The sequence below is a fragment of the Phaseolus vulgaris genome, chromosome 8, assembly GCF_051622355.1.
Source record: "Phaseolus vulgaris cultivar YP4 chromosome 8, ASM5162235v1, whole genome shotgun sequence".
NCBI lineage: Eukaryota > Viridiplantae > Streptophyta > Magnoliopsida > Fabales > Fabaceae > Phaseolus > Phaseolus vulgaris.
This window is the reverse complement of record NC_143505.1, coordinates 45,915,814-45,934,611: the sequence shown is the minus strand read 5'-3', so window position 1 is coordinate 45,934,611 and position 18,798 is coordinate 45,915,814. Positions and strand designations below refer to the sequence as shown.

The window sequence follows — 18,798 nt, the reverse complement described above, 5'->3', positions numbered from 1 at the left end:
GCTTCTGGTAACCTTTTAGAGGAAACCTCCAAGTTTACCACCCATGTGAAAATAGTAACGTATAGGAAGAGCGAGCACCCTAAAAAGAATTGTCTTTTTAGCAAAGAGCATGATAAGTTTGTGAAAGTTGTGCCTTGTAGGGAAGATGAACCTGTTTGTTGTGACGAGTCATCGGACCCAGAGGGCCCGTTCTGCTTCATTTACCCCACCGTTTTCAAAAAACTACTTTTACGCCTTCCCTTTCATATTTTTGAAAGAGCCCTCCTTACCGAGGCTGACCCTCTTCCAGTAATCATACAAAGGCTTCAAGGGTAAATTCTTCAAAATCCGCTGCAACGCTAACGATCCAAGCCTTCTGGACGGGTTCCCTCTGTACTGGACATAGAAACCCAAATTCAAAAAACCCAGATGCCTTGAAGACCTACCCCAACGAGAACGAGAGGTTTGTGACTTCCTCTCCAACCTCAACACAGTGTTTAGCACTTTCGAATTGATAAGGAACGAGTACAACCCTACATGATTTAAGGTGTACAATGGTATCCCCCTTCCCTTTACTCCTGCTAGCAATATCTTGCATGTGTGTGTTTTTCTAAACTCCTCTGTTTTCCTTCTCATGTATACAGTATGTTGGACGCTCATAAGAGAAAGAACTTAGCCGCTCTGGCTAAACAAAAGAAGACCACTCAATCCCCTTCTGCCAAGAGTAAAAAACTGAAGGCAGTGACTGAAGTCGCCCTTTTTGAGGACGAGGAAACCTGTTTTGGACTCGTCTTCAAGAGGAAGCGAACAGATGCTGCTGCAGTTTCTGTCCACTTCGCCTCAGATGGGCGAGCTCCTTCCTACCAGGATTTCCCACCCAACCCCTCCCCACCTCATGACATTGCAGTGCAAGAGGGTAGAAGAGAAAGTGCTTCAGAGGGAGATCACTAGAACCCCTCCTCAGACCCAACCTCATTCCTTCACAAGATGCTGCTCTCCAAAATTAAGGGAAGGCTGGAGAACCTAGAGGAGGGCCCATTGATGGAGGATGCCACAAGGCAACTAGGGGAAACCCTAGTTGCGAACTGACTTCTCCTCTTCAAGCTATGGAAATCGAAGGAGCTGGCCAAAGTGGAGGCGCTCCAAGTTGTAGGGCTCAAACGACAAGTCACCAGACTTACATTGGAGGTGGATGAGCTTTGGAAAGTGCACCAAGAGACCAAGACCCTCTTGTTTGGGAAATCCCAAGAGGCCTTAGGGCTATATGTAAGAAATAATGATCTCCGCACTGAGGTGGAGAGGCTGAAGAGAGAACTGGATGGGAGGGACGAACAGGTGGCCAGGAAGAAGGAAGAGCTGGCGCAAAAGGTCAGGCTCCTGTAGAAAACCAAGGACGAGCTGATTAGCGATGCTGCTAACTCCTACACGACAGGCTTCGAAGATGCCATGGCTCAAGTCACCTGTGTGCACCCTGAACTGGATCTCTCCCAGATAGGATTAGGTAAAGTTGTTGTAGATGGGCAACTAGTAGATGAGGAATAGCCGTGGGGGACTCCCCCGCTATTGTCTTCCTTTTGTAATATAACGAACAACTTACCATTCTTGTACACACACACGTATATATATATATATATATATATATATATATATATATATATATATATGCATGTTTCCTTTCCTGTCTTCAGCTAGTTTAATAATAGTGTATGTCTTGAATGGACACAACTTCATCACTTTAACAACTTAATCGAATGCCAATGGTCGACCATACTTAAGTAGCACATGTTAGAATGTATGGCTTTAAACGAGAGGGGGGAGGTGAATTGTTTAAAGGGGGTTTTCGAAAACTTTTTAAGCTAGAATGAAATTCTTTAAAAGAAAATAGATTAGGAATTCAGTTAGCCAAAAAACAAAGCTCAAAACAGTAAAACACCATAAAACAATCGGTTGTTACGTAGAAACAATCGGTTGTTTATACCAGTAAAAATAATAACAAATGAATTTAAAGAGATTAAGGAAGAAAGAGATGCACAAACAGTTTATACTGGTTCACTCTTAAACCAAGAGCTACATCCAGTTTCCCAGAAACCACTGGGGAATCCACTAAGTAATCAAAACCAGATTACATACACACACCACCAAAGAAGTGACCTAGATCCCCTCAAGAAACACACTTCCTTTGGCTCAGCACACACACCAAGAATGTTGATCTTGACAACCTCAAGAGCACACAACCTTTCTTGGCTTTACAACACTAGAATGTACAAAGTATTCAGAACGAATTACACTTGTTACAGAATGAACTGAAATCAATACAGATGTAATCCTATTCCACTCTCTCTTGATAAACCAAAGCTCAAAGGTGAAAACTCAAATCTTTGAAAAGCTCTTTGAAAAACTCAAATTTGTTTTTCTATCTTGTTGTTTGTTACAAAACTTAAACAAACTATTTATAACATTCAAAGAATTGTCAAAGCATTTAAAGCAGGAGCGTATTCGGTTATAAAATCATTTAAAGCTCACTTAACTAACAAAACTGTTTCTGTTAGAATTTTCAAACAAACAATCGATTGAAAGTGCGAATCAATCGATTGTTTTGGTTTGACAGCAAGTCAACCAATCAACACAGTTTTCAAACTTTTTCAAAAACACCTAAGTATAAAACAATCGGTTGTTTCAACAAAACAACAGGTTGTTTTTCACTTAGTTTGAAAAACACTTTAAACTTAAAAGATTTGAAAACACTTAAGCTTTAGATTCAACAAAGAGTGGATTACAAAGATAAACTACCCCATATCCTACTCTAAAACACAACAACAACTTCAAGCAACTTCAGCCTTCCATCAAACGCTAGGATTTGGATTCTTCAAAGCTTTGATCACAATTGATTCAACAGCACGATCCTCCTAATCAATGGTAAACTTATGTTTTAGGGCAACTGAGTTCAGAGCCTTGCTGTTCAATAGGTCCTCCTGCACGAATTTCTTTATCTGTACGTACTCCCTAAAGGGAGGATTCACTGCGGTTCGCGACAACGGTGACCAGGGTTACCTAAGCTCTCTAAGCAAGAGGTATTGCCTGAATAGCTGCTCCTTAAAAGAGAGATTTTGCTCCCACTCTTGGAATCTTACCGAGGGAGAGACTTCGTTCCCACTCTTGGAATCTTACCAAGGGAAGACTTCGTTCCCACTTTTGGAATCTTACCAAGGGGAGGTTCGCTATGAACCCTACTGTTCCCACTCTTGGAATCTTACCAAGGGTATATTTCACTGTTAGCAACATATACTGCAATCATAGTTTTCAAATAACTTTTTATTGGGCGACTTCATTAAAAAAAACTCTAATCAATGAAATATAGTGCCTCCTTAAACGTTCGTACTGCATACAATAGCATAATTAACTGAAATAAAATTTAAGATTGCCCCCATTCCATGTTCGGGGAATAATCCCGCCTTCCAAGGTCTCGAGTTTATACGTTCCGTTCCTGAGCACCTCTATCACGCGGAATGGGCCAGTCCAGTTAGGTGACAACTTGTTCTCCAACTAATAGGGGTGAGCCTTTCGTATTACTAAGTCGACGACCCGGAACTGCCGATGTTTCAGCTTGGACTTCTGCTTATACTCCACCCTTCTCTTCAAGGCTTCGACCTTGATGTGTGCTTCCTCTCTGACCTTGTCGAGCAGATCTAAGTTTACCCTCCTTTCCTCGTTAGACTCCTCGGCCATGAAGTTCTGGAATCGAGGTGAACTTTCCTGGATCTTGATGGGGATCATGGCATCCGACCCATACACCAGGCGTCTCCTTGGTGGTGGATTGGGGAGGGGTGTGGTAGGCCCATACAATTCTAAGAACCTTATATGTCCAAGTTCCCTTGGCTTTCTCTAGTCTTCTCTTTAAGCCTCTGAGCAAGACTCGATTAGTAGATTTGACCTGTCCAGTCGTTTGGGGGTGTTCTACTAAGGCGAACACCTGTTTGATGTCGAGCTCTGTGCATAGTTTGCCTAGCTGCTGACTTGCAAACTGGGTGTCGTTGTCAAACACTAGATGCTTTGGGATTCCAAAACGACAAACAATGTTCTTCCACACAAAGTGTTGAACCTTGTGAGTTGTGATCTGTGCAACAGGCTCGACTTCTATCCACTTGGTGAAGTACTTGATGGCTGCCACCAGGTACTTCATCTAGCAAACTACTTAGGGAAACAGACCCAGGATGTCAATCCCCCATGTGTGGAAAGGCCATTGGCTATGGATTGATCGCAACTCCTCCGGGGATGCATGATGCTAGTCGACATGTTGTTGGCACTGTTTACACCGTTGTGCATACCTCGTGCAATCCTCCCTTATGGTCGATTAGTAATATCCTGCTCGAACAACCTTTAATGAGAGAGCTCGTCCACCGATGTGACTTCCACAGATACCTTCATGGAGCTCAGCCATGATACGTGTGCCCTGCTCACCATTCACACAAGACAGGATAGGGTGAGTGTAGCCATGTCTGAACAACTTTCCATCTACTAGGGTATACCTGCAGGCGTTCTTCTTAACGATTATGGCCTCCGTTGGATCCTGTGGGAGTAGACCATCAACCAGGTAATGCCTATAGGGTGTCATTCAGGTTTCACCTTCGTCGACCAGGCAAACGTGTGACAATTCTCACACTAACATGTCGTATGTACTTATCTTGGGTACCCTCAACGTTTCCTAGGTCAACGACTGGTGACCTCTCCTTCCGCCCTCGAAGAAACTTACCTATTGGACCTCTTCCACACAGTCTGTGGTGGTCTTAAGGGCTTTTAAGATTTCCTAGATAATTGTCCTCTGTCGGCCCCCCTGCCTAAGCTGGCGAGCTTCGCCAGTAAGTCAGCTCGGGCATTTTGTTCCCTGGGGACGTGCACCAACTCAAACGCAGCGAAGGTCTCTTTCAAGAGCATGACATACTTGAAATACATGACCATCTTGGGGTCCTTGGCCTGATACTCGCTTGTAACTTGCCCAGTAACTAGTAGCGAGTTACTCTTTACTAACAAGCTTCGAGCACCCATCTCTTTGGCTAGCAACATCCCTGCCACTAAGGCCTCATATTTAGCTTGGTTGTTGCTAGCTTTGAAAGCGAAACGTAGAGCCTGTTCGATCAGTAACCCGTTTGGTCCTTATAAGATGATACCAGCCCTACTGCCTTGCTGGTTAGAGGACCCGTCATAGAGAGCACCCACTGGAAATCTCAACTGTCTTGGTGTGTGGCTGCCGAGGAGAGTTCTACCACGAAGTTATCATAAACTTGACCCTTGATAAGTCCTTTCGGCTCATACTGCACATCAAACTCAGAAAGTTTGACCGCCTAGCGCACCATTTGTCCTGCCACGTTAGGTTTCTGCAAGACCTTGTGAATGGGAAGGTCGGTCATCACGATCTCTGGAAATAGTAGCGAAGCCTTCATGTTGCGAATACTACTACTAGTGCCGCCTTCTCAATGGCCTGATAGCGCACCTCAGGCCCCTGCAACAATTTGCTAACAAAATGTATAGGCCTTTGGACGCGATCCTACTCCTAAACTATGGCTGAGCTGATCGCTCGCTCTATAATAGCGAAGTATAGGCGAAGGGGAGTACTTGGCAAGAACTTGCATAAAACCGACAAGCTGGCCAAGTACTCATTCAGTTTGAGGAATGTTTCCTCACATTCGCCTATCCACACAAAATGGTTATTTCTCTTTAAGCATTGGAAATAGGGATGTCCCCGATCCCCTCTAGCTGATACAAACCGGGACAGGGAGGCCATGCGTCTTGTTAGCTGTTGTACCTCTTTCACCTCGGTCTGGCATCTCATGGCTATGATCGTCGCACACTTCTCGCGGTTTGCCTCTATTCCTCGGTCGGTGAGGCGAAACCCTAAAAACTTTCCTGCTTCCACCTTTAATACGCATTTTTTGAGATTGAGCTTCAATTTATACTTGGCTATTGTGGTGAATAGCTCCTCTAGATCGGTGATGTGCTGGTTCCTCTCCTAGGAGGTGACGACCATATCATTCACGTATGCCTGCACGTTTCGCCCTATCATAGGGGTGAGAACCCTGTCCATCAACCTCTGATAGGGCATCACCGTATAACAATAGCTGGAGAGCTCTATCATGAATGTTGTCATTCGTCTCGGGGATGCGTCCGGATTTGGTTATATCCTGAGAAGACATCCAAAAAACTGAGAAGTCTGCAACCTAACATGCTATCCACCAATGCGTTGATGTTGGGCAATAGATATGAATCCTTTGGACATGCCTTGTTCAAATCTGTAAAATCGACGCACATCCTCCACTTCCCGTTGGCCATCTTGACCAACACCATGTTTGCTAACCACTCAGGGTAATGGATCTCCATTATGTGGCCAACACTCAACAACTTCTGGGTCTCTTGCCTCATGACCGGGCGTCTTTCGTCATTGAACTTCCTCCGCCTCTGGAGGAAAAGCCTGACCTTTGGATCCATTGTGAGGCAAACCACGTAAAGGTGTCCAGATACCGTGCTATTACCTTAGCGATCTTGTATTTCCTGGCCTAAAGATTTGCCAAGCTTAAACTTCTTTCCCCCGATCTCCCTTTCCAGGACCTCACTTGCAGGCTCAGGTCGCCTCTCCTAGGCCATCTCTGCACGGGCGATCCCTTCTGCTTCGTGAGGCTGGTTGGTGATCGAGCATACCCCTCTCTTTGTTTTCAAGCTATTCTCATAGCACTTTTTTGCTTCCTCTTGATCGAACTTGATGGTAATTATCGTTCCCTCGAGGGAAGACAACTTCATCTTCATATGCCTCGTCGAGGCCACTACTCCTATCCTATTCAGGGTAGGCCTGCCCAAAAGGATGTTGTAAGCTGAGGGAGCGTTGACAACGAGGTACCTGATATTGACGGTGCGGGATGTGGTGCCGTCTATGAAAGTCGTCCTTAGCTCCATATGCCCCCTTACTTCTACCTGATCTCCAGTGAAACCGTACAAAGAACCGTCGTAAGATCTAAGCTGGTCGGGCGACAACGACAATTTGTCGAAGGTCGACCAAAACATTACATCAGTCGAGCTTCCTTGGTCGATGAGGACTCGGTGTACCCTTCTCCCTACTGTCACCAATGAAATCACCACTGGTCATTATCATGTGGGACCACATCCTGTAAGTCAGCCTTCATGAAGTAGAGGTCGGGCTCATGAGATTGGTCAGGTTCCCGTGTTTCTACTGCCATCACCTCTCTAACACTTCTTTCGCTGGGAGGCGGTGCATCCTCCTCTTGAGAAACCCCCAGAGATCGTGTTGACCTCTCCATGGACTAGTACTTCGTGTCCCTGATCCCCTGCTGGGGTCACCACCACTGAGGCTTCGTGACCTTCCTCTAGGTATTCCTTCAGGAAGCTATCCTTCACCAAATTAGCCAACTGGTGTCCAAGTGCCAAACAGTTGTGCAAGTCGTGCCCAAAGGCCTTGTGGAACTCGCACCAGGTGCCCCTGCTTGGCCCCAACCTCTTGTCACTCTTTGGAGGTGGCTATAGCTTGTCGATCACGTCTAGTATAACAATCAACTCCTTGAGGTTTACTTTGAACTTATGTCGATAGGGAATGTCTCCCTTCGCTCGTGCCATAGTCTGATGCTTTTTCGGCTCGTATGGCGCATGTCTGGGCGGTGACCTCTTCTCTGTCGCAGCTTCATGCACCCTCATGTGTTGAGCACGGCTGCTCTCCCGAGGTCTTGTCAATCCAACGCTTCCACATTTCTTCGTCACCTCTTCCTCTACGCCGAGGTGAGCAACAACTTGGTGCCGAATCTCGCTAAACGTCTTTGGTCGACACCTTATTAAAGAGTCGCTGAAGGGCCCTGACAGCATTCCCCGCCTTAAGGTGCGCACCATCATAGCTTCATCCTTGGTGTGTAGTTTTACCACCAACGCCCCAAACCGATTCGAGAAATCCTTTAGGGGCTCCCCCTGGCATTGCTTCACGTCGAAGAGGTCAAAAGAGACAGAGGGTGGAGCACGGTTGACTATGAACTGCTCTCTGAACAATGTAGAGAATTGATCAAACGAGGTGATGTATCCATCGGGGAGACTGATGAACCAATCCAATGTTGTTCCTGCGAACGTTCCCATGAATAACTTGCAATCATGGCGTTTGTTCCTCCCGCGATCATCATCTGAGTGTGGAAAGTTGTGATGTGGGCCTTCAGGTCTTCAGTACCTGTGAAAGTGATTTTTGGGGTCATGAAATTGGTAGGTATCACGACATTCATGATCGCCTAGGAGAATGGCATGGGGCGAGCCATGATTGGGATAGGCGGGCTTTGCTCCCCTACCACGCGTTCCCCTAAGCGTTGCAAATATCTACACAACTCCTCATTGGCCCTGCGTAAATCAACGTTGTCTGTCCGCGATGCATCCAACTCTACCCTGAATTGGTCTTGCCTGAGTGCCTGCTCGGTTCGAACCTCACCCAAAACCCTTTCCTGATCAGCCTTGGACGCCTCCACTATCTGTTGAAGAGTGCGGATAGTTTCCATGAGTTGCTGCATGGTAACGTTGTCACCTTCTTCCTTTCCAGTGGTGCCTTGTCTTGCATTCCTCATATCGCCTAATAGCTCTGATCACAACTGTGGATGGGACCTAGTTTTATCGGGCCCCACGGTGGGCGCCAAATGTTCTTTTCGGTTGACCTGGTCGCCAGTTGACTCTGGAACAGGTCGTGACTCCGTTTGCTTCTACTGAATTTGCTCTTTCCTTGGGACGTTGGAACGGGACTCTGTTTTAAACAAAATGGGCCCTACCTGTTGATTGCACTCCGACGATCAAGTCAGTACTGGGCTAAGAAACAATGAGTAAGTAAATAGTTTCAGCTTAGAAACGGTGTACCTTTACCAGGGATCTCAAATCCCTTTTATAGACTACTTTTAGGCTACCTCATTGTAACAACCCCTCTCTCACGAGAACCTTATCTCGAGTGAAAGTAGGTTTGATGGGAAGACATTTTGTTATGATGCCACACAATCTTAGTGTAACAACCACACAAAATCTTCCTCCTTGGAGTGCATAATCTTAACAGCATGGCCGCCAAGGTACCAACTCATGTAGCAGCATCATGGGACTCATTTGTCATTGTAGGCGCTCTAGCCTTTACGTATCATGCATGTAGCTTATCCCTGAAAACCCTAGCGCTCTTGGGCCTAGGCGTCTTTAGGGGTATTTACTTGTGCTAGACCCAAATATACTATACACACCATATGCACTTTCGTTGATCAAGCCTTACATATATACGGGTTTCAACACACGCATTCCTGGGGCCTACTTACGTGGCCATTAACTCGACCAGACCATCGAGCCAACCTGCTTCACACAGGTGCCGATGTCCGATCACCTGAGCACCGAGCCCAACGCTCTGGTCCAATACAATATTATTAATATTGTTAATATTGTTAATATTGTTAATATTATTAATATTATTAATATTATTAAATGTTATTAAATATTATTAATATTATAAATAGTATTAATCTTACTATTATTAATATTAATATAATTAATATTATTAATATTATTAATATTATTCATATTATTAATACTAGGGGGAACACAAGCGCTCTCGCATCTGTGTATCCACATTTTTTTATTTTTTCATTTATATGTATTTATGTTTAATTTTAAAATTTGAATAAACAATGTTATTATTCGCATATTTATATTAACAATATAAATTTATAGTACATTATGAATAAGAAATGTCATTATCATCATCATTATGTAAAATCATTATACCTTGGTGTCAATTGGCTTAACCAATGCAAGTGATTGATCATCATTCTAAGTGTTCCATTCTTTACAAATTTTGTTTCCTACGAAAGAATGTATATTGTGAATAAATTGCAAAATACACACACACACACACACACACACATATATATATATATATATATATATATATATATATATATATATGCAATATACATATATTGATAATTACCTGTTTGTTTAGATAAATGTGTGAATGCTTTGTTTTGATCTCTTCATTCAACTGTAAGAGCTCCTTGTATATTATGTTACCTTTAATATATATAAGAAATAGTGTAAGTAGAATAATCACATATACTTATCTTTATGTGTCACACATAAATAAAACGAACAATACCTGATTTTGCAATAACAAAATATCTTTATAAATAACATTTTTGGTAAAATTTCCATTTTCTCCTTCAAGGTGTCCTTCTTTAATAAGAATTTTTGTTGACGCTTGAGAAACACCTCTTGATAATGCAACATGTAATTGACAATGACTAAAAACGTGTGGTGGAAGGTAAATTCCAACATCTGGTATAGTTTGCTCCTGTGATTATAACATCTGGTATTTATAGTAATGGAAAAACTTAATTTCACAGAAAATTGTTTCCTAATAAGCACAAATGGGAGATATGCACTTTCTCTTGTTTTATGTTTAATTCTTGGTAAGAAATATATTTTTCCAACATGTTGACCTATCAAGATTTCAACATTCAACATGTTCATGTAGAACCAATGACACAATAATCTCGTCCCATTATATAACCCAGATTTAGGGTCTATATTTCGCAACAACATTAATGGTGCACCTTTTCTAAGCTTTAAAATATGTGGTGGCAAGTCGTATGGAGCAATGAAGTGTAAGTACTTTTGTTTGTATAGATTATGTGTGTCTCCTTCAACTTCATCAAATGAAAATAAATTATGTTGTTCTCCTGGAAAATGATTGATAATCATGTTATTAAGTATTTCAACATTTGGGAGATAAGATTTTTGCTATGTTCGCTCTCCTCCGAAGGGTTTTGGTGCGGCTAGGGTTTGTGTGGGTGGTTGTTCATTTTCCAACTTGATGGTGGATGGTGGTGGCATAGGGGTCGTGGGTGTTGGTCGGTGGCAGTGTGGTAGTCTGCCGAGATTGCCAATGGTGGCACGACGACTCTCTATGTCTGCATCCAAGGTGTATTCTTTCCTTAAATTTCTTCCTGAAAATTTTATTGCACACAACCAAAGTTGCCACCTTTTTCATGTAGCCAATTCTAATTTGTGGTAAAGTCACGATTTTTATCGAAATTTGTGGTAAAGTCACGATTTTTATCAACATTTGTGGTAAAGTCAAGATTTTTAAGTGGTGCGGCCAGTGGGACGGTGGTGGTTTGCGTGGGTTGGTCAGCAGTTTGTTAGCCTTTAAGAATAATAGAGGGCTTTAATGCTTTCCTCATCCCATGTGCTTGTTTGATGGATCAAGAAGTGTTCCGTAATAAGAAAGCCTCTGTTATGCCAGGCCAAAGGAAGACTTTTGATCAGGCTTTGGGAAATACATATGACATTCCTTTGTTCCAACTACTAACTCCTTGTATTAAGGGAGACATGTTTGCTGTCTGGGACGATGAGGCGGATTTCTTGGTTGGTCTTGAGGATTGCAAGACCCATTTACATGGTCAGATTATTCTATCTAAGGGGGATAAACCTCACACACATTGATTTAACTAAAAAGTTGCAGTTGGTGTGGAAGACTCTTGGACCGTGGAAAGCAATTATTCTTGGGAAGGGTTTCTATGAGTTTGAGTTCGCTTCTTTAAAAGATATACGGTGAGCCCTCGGGATGGGTTTATTGCAGTTATCTCCTGGTTTCTTAAGATTGTTTGCATGAACAAAATACTTTGTTCCAACTACTATGAAGAGTACTAAAACTCAGGTCTGGGTTAGGATCTACCATTTGCCTTTGGAGTATTGGAGACCAAAGGCGATATTTTTCATTACTAGAGGTCTTGGTAGTCCTTTGTCTTTGGATGATCATACCATGAGAAAGAATAGGGGTTTGTGATGTGAGTTTATTTTAGATTTAGCCATTTTTAGATGTGACAATAAACTTAGGATTGAGATTTTAACAATTAATGGTGAGGACCTAAGGAAGATTCCCATTGGACACGAACTTAACCAAGTGGTTAAGTTAGTGTGAAGGTTCACTTCACAAAGGCAAAAATGAAAAGCAAGATATGGTGAGGATGAGATGCAATTGCGGAATTGAAAAATGGGCACAAGGTTAACATCAATGGTGGTCATGGCCTCCCTAATGATGCACCATACTCATGATTATGAGCGAAACCCAAGAGCAACAAAGAATAGAAACTAAGATACAAACAATAAAATGGAATGGAGAAATGGAAGGAAAATGGAATGAGAAAACTTATGATGGTGGGTGAGAAATGTCACGCCACTTGGAGTGTGATGTGCTCCAAGATGAGTGTGTTGGTCGCTACTTGAGAGCTTCCCAAATCACTCAAGATAAGACCTCAAACCTAAGAGGACATAAGCCTCACTAAGAGCTCACACAATTTGTCCAGAGTTTCTTTACTTCATTCAAATTCAACTTGTAAAATACAATGAGGTAGGCTTCCTATTTATAGGTGAAGGAGCCTTAGAGAACAAGCATGAAGGGTAGGATGGGAAAAACTAAAAAAAGGGTAGCCTTAGGGGTTTGACTAGGCTTGTCCTTCTAGAAACTAGGTCAAAATCCCATCCCGGTCACCAACAATGAGTCACTTTTTACCAACAAGCTTCGAGCGCCCAGTTCTTTGGCCAACAACATTCCAGTTACCAAAGCTTCATACTCAGCCTGGTTGTTGGTGGCCAGCTTGATCAATAGTCCATTAGGTCCCTCTAGAATGATCCCAACACTGCTACTTTGTTGGTTATAAGATTCGTCCACCGAGAGGACCCACTGTAAATCACCATCGTCTACCTGGGTGGCTTCTGACGATAGCTCTACCATGAAATAAGCATATACCTGACCCTTGATAGGCCCCCTGGGCTTGTACTGCACGTCAAACTCAAACAACTCGACTATCCAATGCACCATCCGACCTCCTATATCGGGCTTCTGGAGGACCTTGTGGATTGGGAGATCGGTCATTACTATCACAGTGAAACTCTGGAAATAGTGGCAAAGTTGTCGAGCTGCAAATACCACTGTCAAGTCTGCCTTTTCAATAGCTTGATATCGTACCTTCGGCCCCTTGTAGCACATTGCTTGATATCGTGATTTCAATCGATTGATTTTTTGAAAAACCTTAACAGAATTCTGTTAAGTTGTGAAAATTTGTTTTAAATGATTTAAACTGATTTTGGCTTTGTTTTAAATGCTTTGACCAACTGATTGGAGTATAAAAAGGTTGTTTTACACTCCTGGTCAAAAACCAACTAAGAAAGATCAATCAAAATCAGTTTTTCAAGAATTCAAAAAGCTTTTGGGTCATCTTCAAGTGTGGAATAGGATTCTCTATATTTTCTGTACCTTAATATTTGATTGTACCCAGGTATATTCTATTCCTTTCTTTCTTGATCACTGTAATTCTGTGTGACTTGGTGTTGTGCAGTTTCAGAGGTTGTTATAAAAATTGTTTCGTGTTGCCAAAGGTAGTGTGTGTTCTTGAAGGGTTCAAGATCACCACTTTGGTGTGTAGTTTGTAATCAAGGTTTGATTATTTAGTGAATTCTCAGTGGTTGTTGAGGACTGGATGTAGCTCTTGGTAAAGAGTGAACCAATATAAACATTTTGTGTTAATCTCTCTATCCTTACTCTTTTTAAAACTGCTTTAGCTTTGATGTTATAAATTGCTGGTATAAACAATCGATTATTTCGCAAAAACAACAGGTTGATTTTCTGCAATCAAACTAAAAACAGTTTTCTAATTGGCTGAACTGATTTCTAATTGATTGATTTTTCACTGTCTTTCAATTTACCTTCAATATTTCCGAAAATCTTTCACAAACAATTCACTCCCCCTCTTTTTTAAGGCTTATATTTCTAACACCCTTATGCAATTATGGTGTCCAAATTCATAAATTACTTTGAAATTGATGTGAAAGATGAGCTCAATGAAACTATCAAAGTTGGAAGTGAAATTGACTACTCAAATTTACTGAAAATGGGATTCCTGAAGCACAATGATGCATGGATAAGAAAAACTGGGGAAGCCTCAAGTTCTGAATCTTTAGAATCAAGCAATGCAGCATCTGAGTCCCAAGCAAATGAGATGAATGCTTTGATTGCTTATGTACCACTAGTGGGGAGGGGTGAACCTTTGTCAAACTTCGAAAGAGTCATGCTTAATAGGTTGGATACAATCTCTGGAGAGCAAAGGGCCTATTATGAGATGACCTTATCAAGATTTCAGCATCTTGATCACCAAATTAAAGTTGTCCAAGAGCAATTGGTTGAGCTCTACCATCGTGACCAATAATTTTTTTTAACTTGTTATTTCAGCTTGTAATCGGTTAAATTTCATATTTCTTGAAACAGTTAATGTTTGCTTTTCATTTTGGGCAATATTGGTGTTGGTTTTGCACCTTTAAACATTTTATATCCTCCTAAGCATGGTTATCACTGTTTTATGTTTATGAACTGTCTGATGGGCTGGTACATCCATTCAAATAGCTTTTGTTATTGTTTATGTTTGATGAACACAAAGGGGTAGAAATAATAGAGATGTTCTGCAAGTCAAGGGGAGTAGAAGTTGTTTTGTCTTTGTTCAGTAAGATAAAGCTTAAGATAAGGTTCAAGGCTTGCTGGATTATTTGTCTCCATCAAACAGGAGGAGATTGTTAGATATCTTAAGTATCTCAACTAAATATGTTTGATGAAGCCATGTGTTAAGCCTTGAAATGAAGACTTACTGCCTCATAAGAGTTTAGGTAGCTTAGCTTAGTCTTTTGTTGTCTTTATTTATCTTCTATCTTGAGTAATGATGAAGGGTCCAAGAACAAAATCCTTTTCAATTGGTTAAATTGGTTTTTAATTGATTAAATGGTTTTTCAATCGATTAAAAATGTTTTTAACTGGTTCAAATTTTATTTTCTGGAAATTTGTTTTTTTTTCAATTGATTAAAATTGTTTTGAATTTGATATAATTCTCTTTACTTGAAAACTATAGTTTTTCAATTGGTTATTTTGTAAATCAATTGATTGAAAATTTCTGAAATATTTTAGTTTTTTAGTAATGTGTTTTATCTCTAAAAATTATATTTTAGTTAGTTATGTTTCAATTATTTTTAGTTTAAACACTTATGAATCTTTGAAAGTCTTTTTTTTTTTTCAGCAAAGAATCAATTAAATTAAATTAGGGGACACTTTAGGGGTGTCCCAACCCTTATACAAACCTTAAAAAACTAATACGTCCGACTACATTTAAGAAACCTACTTAACCAAGCACACCTTGGCTCCAAAAAACAAAAAATAACCCCCATCAACCTGCAATATAAACTTACACAACATAATGGTTCCCTGTTACCCAAAACAGAATACACACTTCATCCATAACCAATCTCTTTTGACCCTGAAAGAAAACTACTCTAACAACCCAACTTAAAATTCAGCTGGAAAAAATAATGTGTCATTTCATCATCAGTGCAACATAGGTCCTTATTGCTAGATTGCACCTCCAGTCTCAATCCAACCACCGAAGCATGCAGTAAGGTAATCCATCATAACTACACCAGTTACAGATATTCTCATTATAACCTAAGCTTAATCACTTCCAGCTTAATCTTCAGCATCATGCCAAGACCTCCCCCACAAAGTAGATACTCTTTCAAAACATTAATAACCTCAATCTTACAAAACATTAATAACGTTAATAATCAAAAACGTAAAAAACAGTTCCTCTTCCTTTAAAGTGCTTTGTCTCTTTGTACTCCCTTTTACTGAAAAAGTTCTGCTCCCCACAACTGGACCTGCATCAAGAAAAGACAACCTTCCCACCGCACAATTCTAGAACAATAAACAAGATAAGGACTTCTACAAGCATATTACAGAACGTCCAACCAAAACATTCTAATATTGAAGATTGTCCGAATACCTGTGATTTGCAAGCAGGAATATGTAAGAGTTTGGAAGAACAAAATTACAACACTTACCTTGTTACCATATTTACGCAGGTTAAAGGAGATAAAATCCAGTCTGAAAATGAGAAAGTGACTCTCTTATCTTTATGTTTCATCCAGACCCATGATTGTACTTGTGCCATAGTGAAAATTGTTGAAGCTGGAGGAAGCTTCTTCCCTACCAAGGCTTGATGTGTGTTTGATGAAGAAAATGGCTTGAGTGCTTTGAAGATTGTAATAGGCTTTTAGATTCATATGTAATTAGGCTTGTAAGTGTGTATGATTGCCTTTTGCTGTGTAACCTATCCTAGATGCCTAACCAAGTCTAGATCAAGCACATGGTGTGGTTAAATGGTTTTTGAAAAGTCTTTTGAAATGTTTTTAACAGTTTTAAAACAGTACACAAATAAATCTGTTTTATGGAGAAAGAATCTGTTTATTTCTTCTCTGTTAAAAAGGCTTTCGTTTAATGGTTTTTGAAAAGCTTTTTAAAATGGTTTTAACAGTTTTAAAACAGTACACAAATAAATTTGTTTCATGGAGAAAGAATCTGTTTATTTCTTCTCTGTTAAAAAGGCTTTTCTAAATTTCTGTTAAGGCACCAAGGGAAAGCTCAGTTCGTTATTTCAGTTAAGCTGAGCTGGCCTGTGCGTTATACTTTAATCTGTTTCACTGAGAAAGAACAGGTTTATTCCTTGGTGAGTTGAAAGGTTTTTCACAAGTTAGTTAGGGCTCCAAAGGTACCACTCAGACGGTTATTTCTGTTAAGCTGAGTTGGCAGTTTTCACAAATAAATCTGTTAAGATTCAAAACTGAATCTGTTGTTTTCTTAACTGCTTTTCAACTGTTTTATGAAAAGAAGTTAGAAACTGTTTTCTATATAAACAATGTCTCTCTCACATGAATGAGTGCTGAGGAATTACGCTTTTGACAGAGATCAAACAATTTCCATGTGAGAAGAAGGATTGAAAGAGTTTTTGAAAGGTTTTCCATAGAGAATTTCAAGTGTGCTTGTTCTAGGAAACCTTGAATCTTGGTGAAGGTGCTGGTGCAGTTTCTGCAGCAAATTGAACTACTGGTTTTGAGTTCTTGCATCTTCTATTCAGGTGTAATCTTTCCTTTATTCTGTTTTGTAAAGGTGTAAGTGTTAGTCACTCCTTGATAGGGTTTCTTGGAGTGCAAGGTGTGCTGAAATAGGGTTTTTCAGCATTGTGTGTGGTGTTCTTGTAGTGTTCAAGAACTGCTGGTTTTGTAAGTGATTGGCACTGTTTTTTAGTGAATTCCACCTTGGGGTAAGGTGAGACTGGATGTAGCTCTGTATGAGTGAACCAGTATAAAAACGTGTGTATCTTGCATTCTCATCCCTGCACTCTTTTCTGTTTTTGCTTAATTCTGTCAAGAACTAAATCTGTTCTTTTTAAATTGAATCTGTTAATTATGGGTTAAGTGAAAACTGTTCTTCCTGTCTTGTTAAAGTTTTCTGATCATAAACAAGGTTGTTGCATATAATGGCTTAAGTGAATTGTGAACAAACTGACCATTCATTAAAACCTGTGAAAGGATCATTTTTCTTGAAATCGTGTGTTGTGTAATTTTGGTTGATCTCTAAGCATAGCTATATCCTTTATCCTCACAATATTAAGTTGATCTGGTTCTGTTCTGATTCTCTGTTAATCACAATTTTACAGTGAACGAAATTCAAATTGTGCCAATACTGCTCTGAAAAATCAATCTGTTTCATGTAAAAACAATCTGTTCTTTTTGCCTCTGGAATACTGAAAAATTGTGTGTTCTTGCGAAAATTTTATAAGCTCAATTCACCCCTCCCCTCTTGAACTTAGACACTAATAGACCCAACAATTTCCTCTGCATGTATCTTTGCTTGATTAAAGGTGACCCTATTTCTATGCTTCCAAATAGTCCATACAATTGACACCCAAAGACTCATCCAAAGTCTATTACCTTCCTTATTAAAACAAATGCTAGAGAATTGTTCGAAGTGGTTATTCAACACGTTGTGATTCACCGAACTAATTCCCAACCATCTAGAGCACATATTCCACACTTTACTTGACTCCCTACATAAGAGGAGAATATGCGAAGAAGTCTCCTCTTCCCTTCCGCAAAACACGCATAAATTATCCCCTAGTGGCACACCCCTCTTATGCAAATTCTGTTTAGTCGCAATCTTATTCCAGAGAGCCCTCCACACAAAGAACAATGCTGAGGGCATTGCCTTCAAATCCCAGAGAGAACAAAACACTGATACCCCCCCTTGCCTGTGATTAACTAGCTTATTATAAGCAGATTTAACCGAGAAAGTATATGATGGAGGGTCATTCCATAACCTTACGTCCTCATTATCTGCTTGGAATGACGTCAGTGATATTACTGACATGAAATCATCTACCAAGGACTTCTCCCATTCAAACCATTCTCTTCTCCAACTGAACTTCCACTCCCACCCACCTGTATTCCAGCTACCAAGGCTTTCGATAGTCTTATCTTTAAGCTCAGAGTTGTTGTACAACCTATCATACCTTGCTTTGAGTTGGCCAATAGCTAGCCATTCATCTTCCCAAAATTTGATCTTATCCCCTTTTCCAACTTTCCAAGTTGTATTCTGATTGAACCAATTGTCGCCTTGGTCCGAGAGGCCAACTTTAGATAAATCATTCCACCAACTAGATGTGAACTTATTTCGATTCGGTGTACATGAATTCAACAACCTCCTCAAATCATACTTAGATTCCAAGACCTCCTTCCAAAGTCCACACTCAGTAGAGTCTAACCTTCACAACCATTTTGCCAAGAGAGCCTTATTAAACAAATCAATACGTTTAATGCCAAGACCGCCCTCCTCTTTCGCTTTACAGATATTTTCCCAACTAGTCCAAGCAATTTTCCTCCCTTCCTTTCCCC

General features: G+C 40.7%; 1 protein-coding gene across 1 annotated transcript; it reads right to left on the bottom strand.

The window, feature by feature from the left end:
• Window positions 1-12,502: 12,502 nt before the first annotated feature.
• On the bottom strand, window positions 12,503-13,021 carry LOC137825218 (uncharacterized). The gene has a single exon (XM_068630890.2). It carries the CDS (start codon window positions 13,019-13,021, stop codon window positions 12,503-12,505), a length of 519 nt encoding a protein of 172 aa, XP_068486991.2.
• Window positions 13,022-18,798: the final 5,777 nt, after the last annotated feature.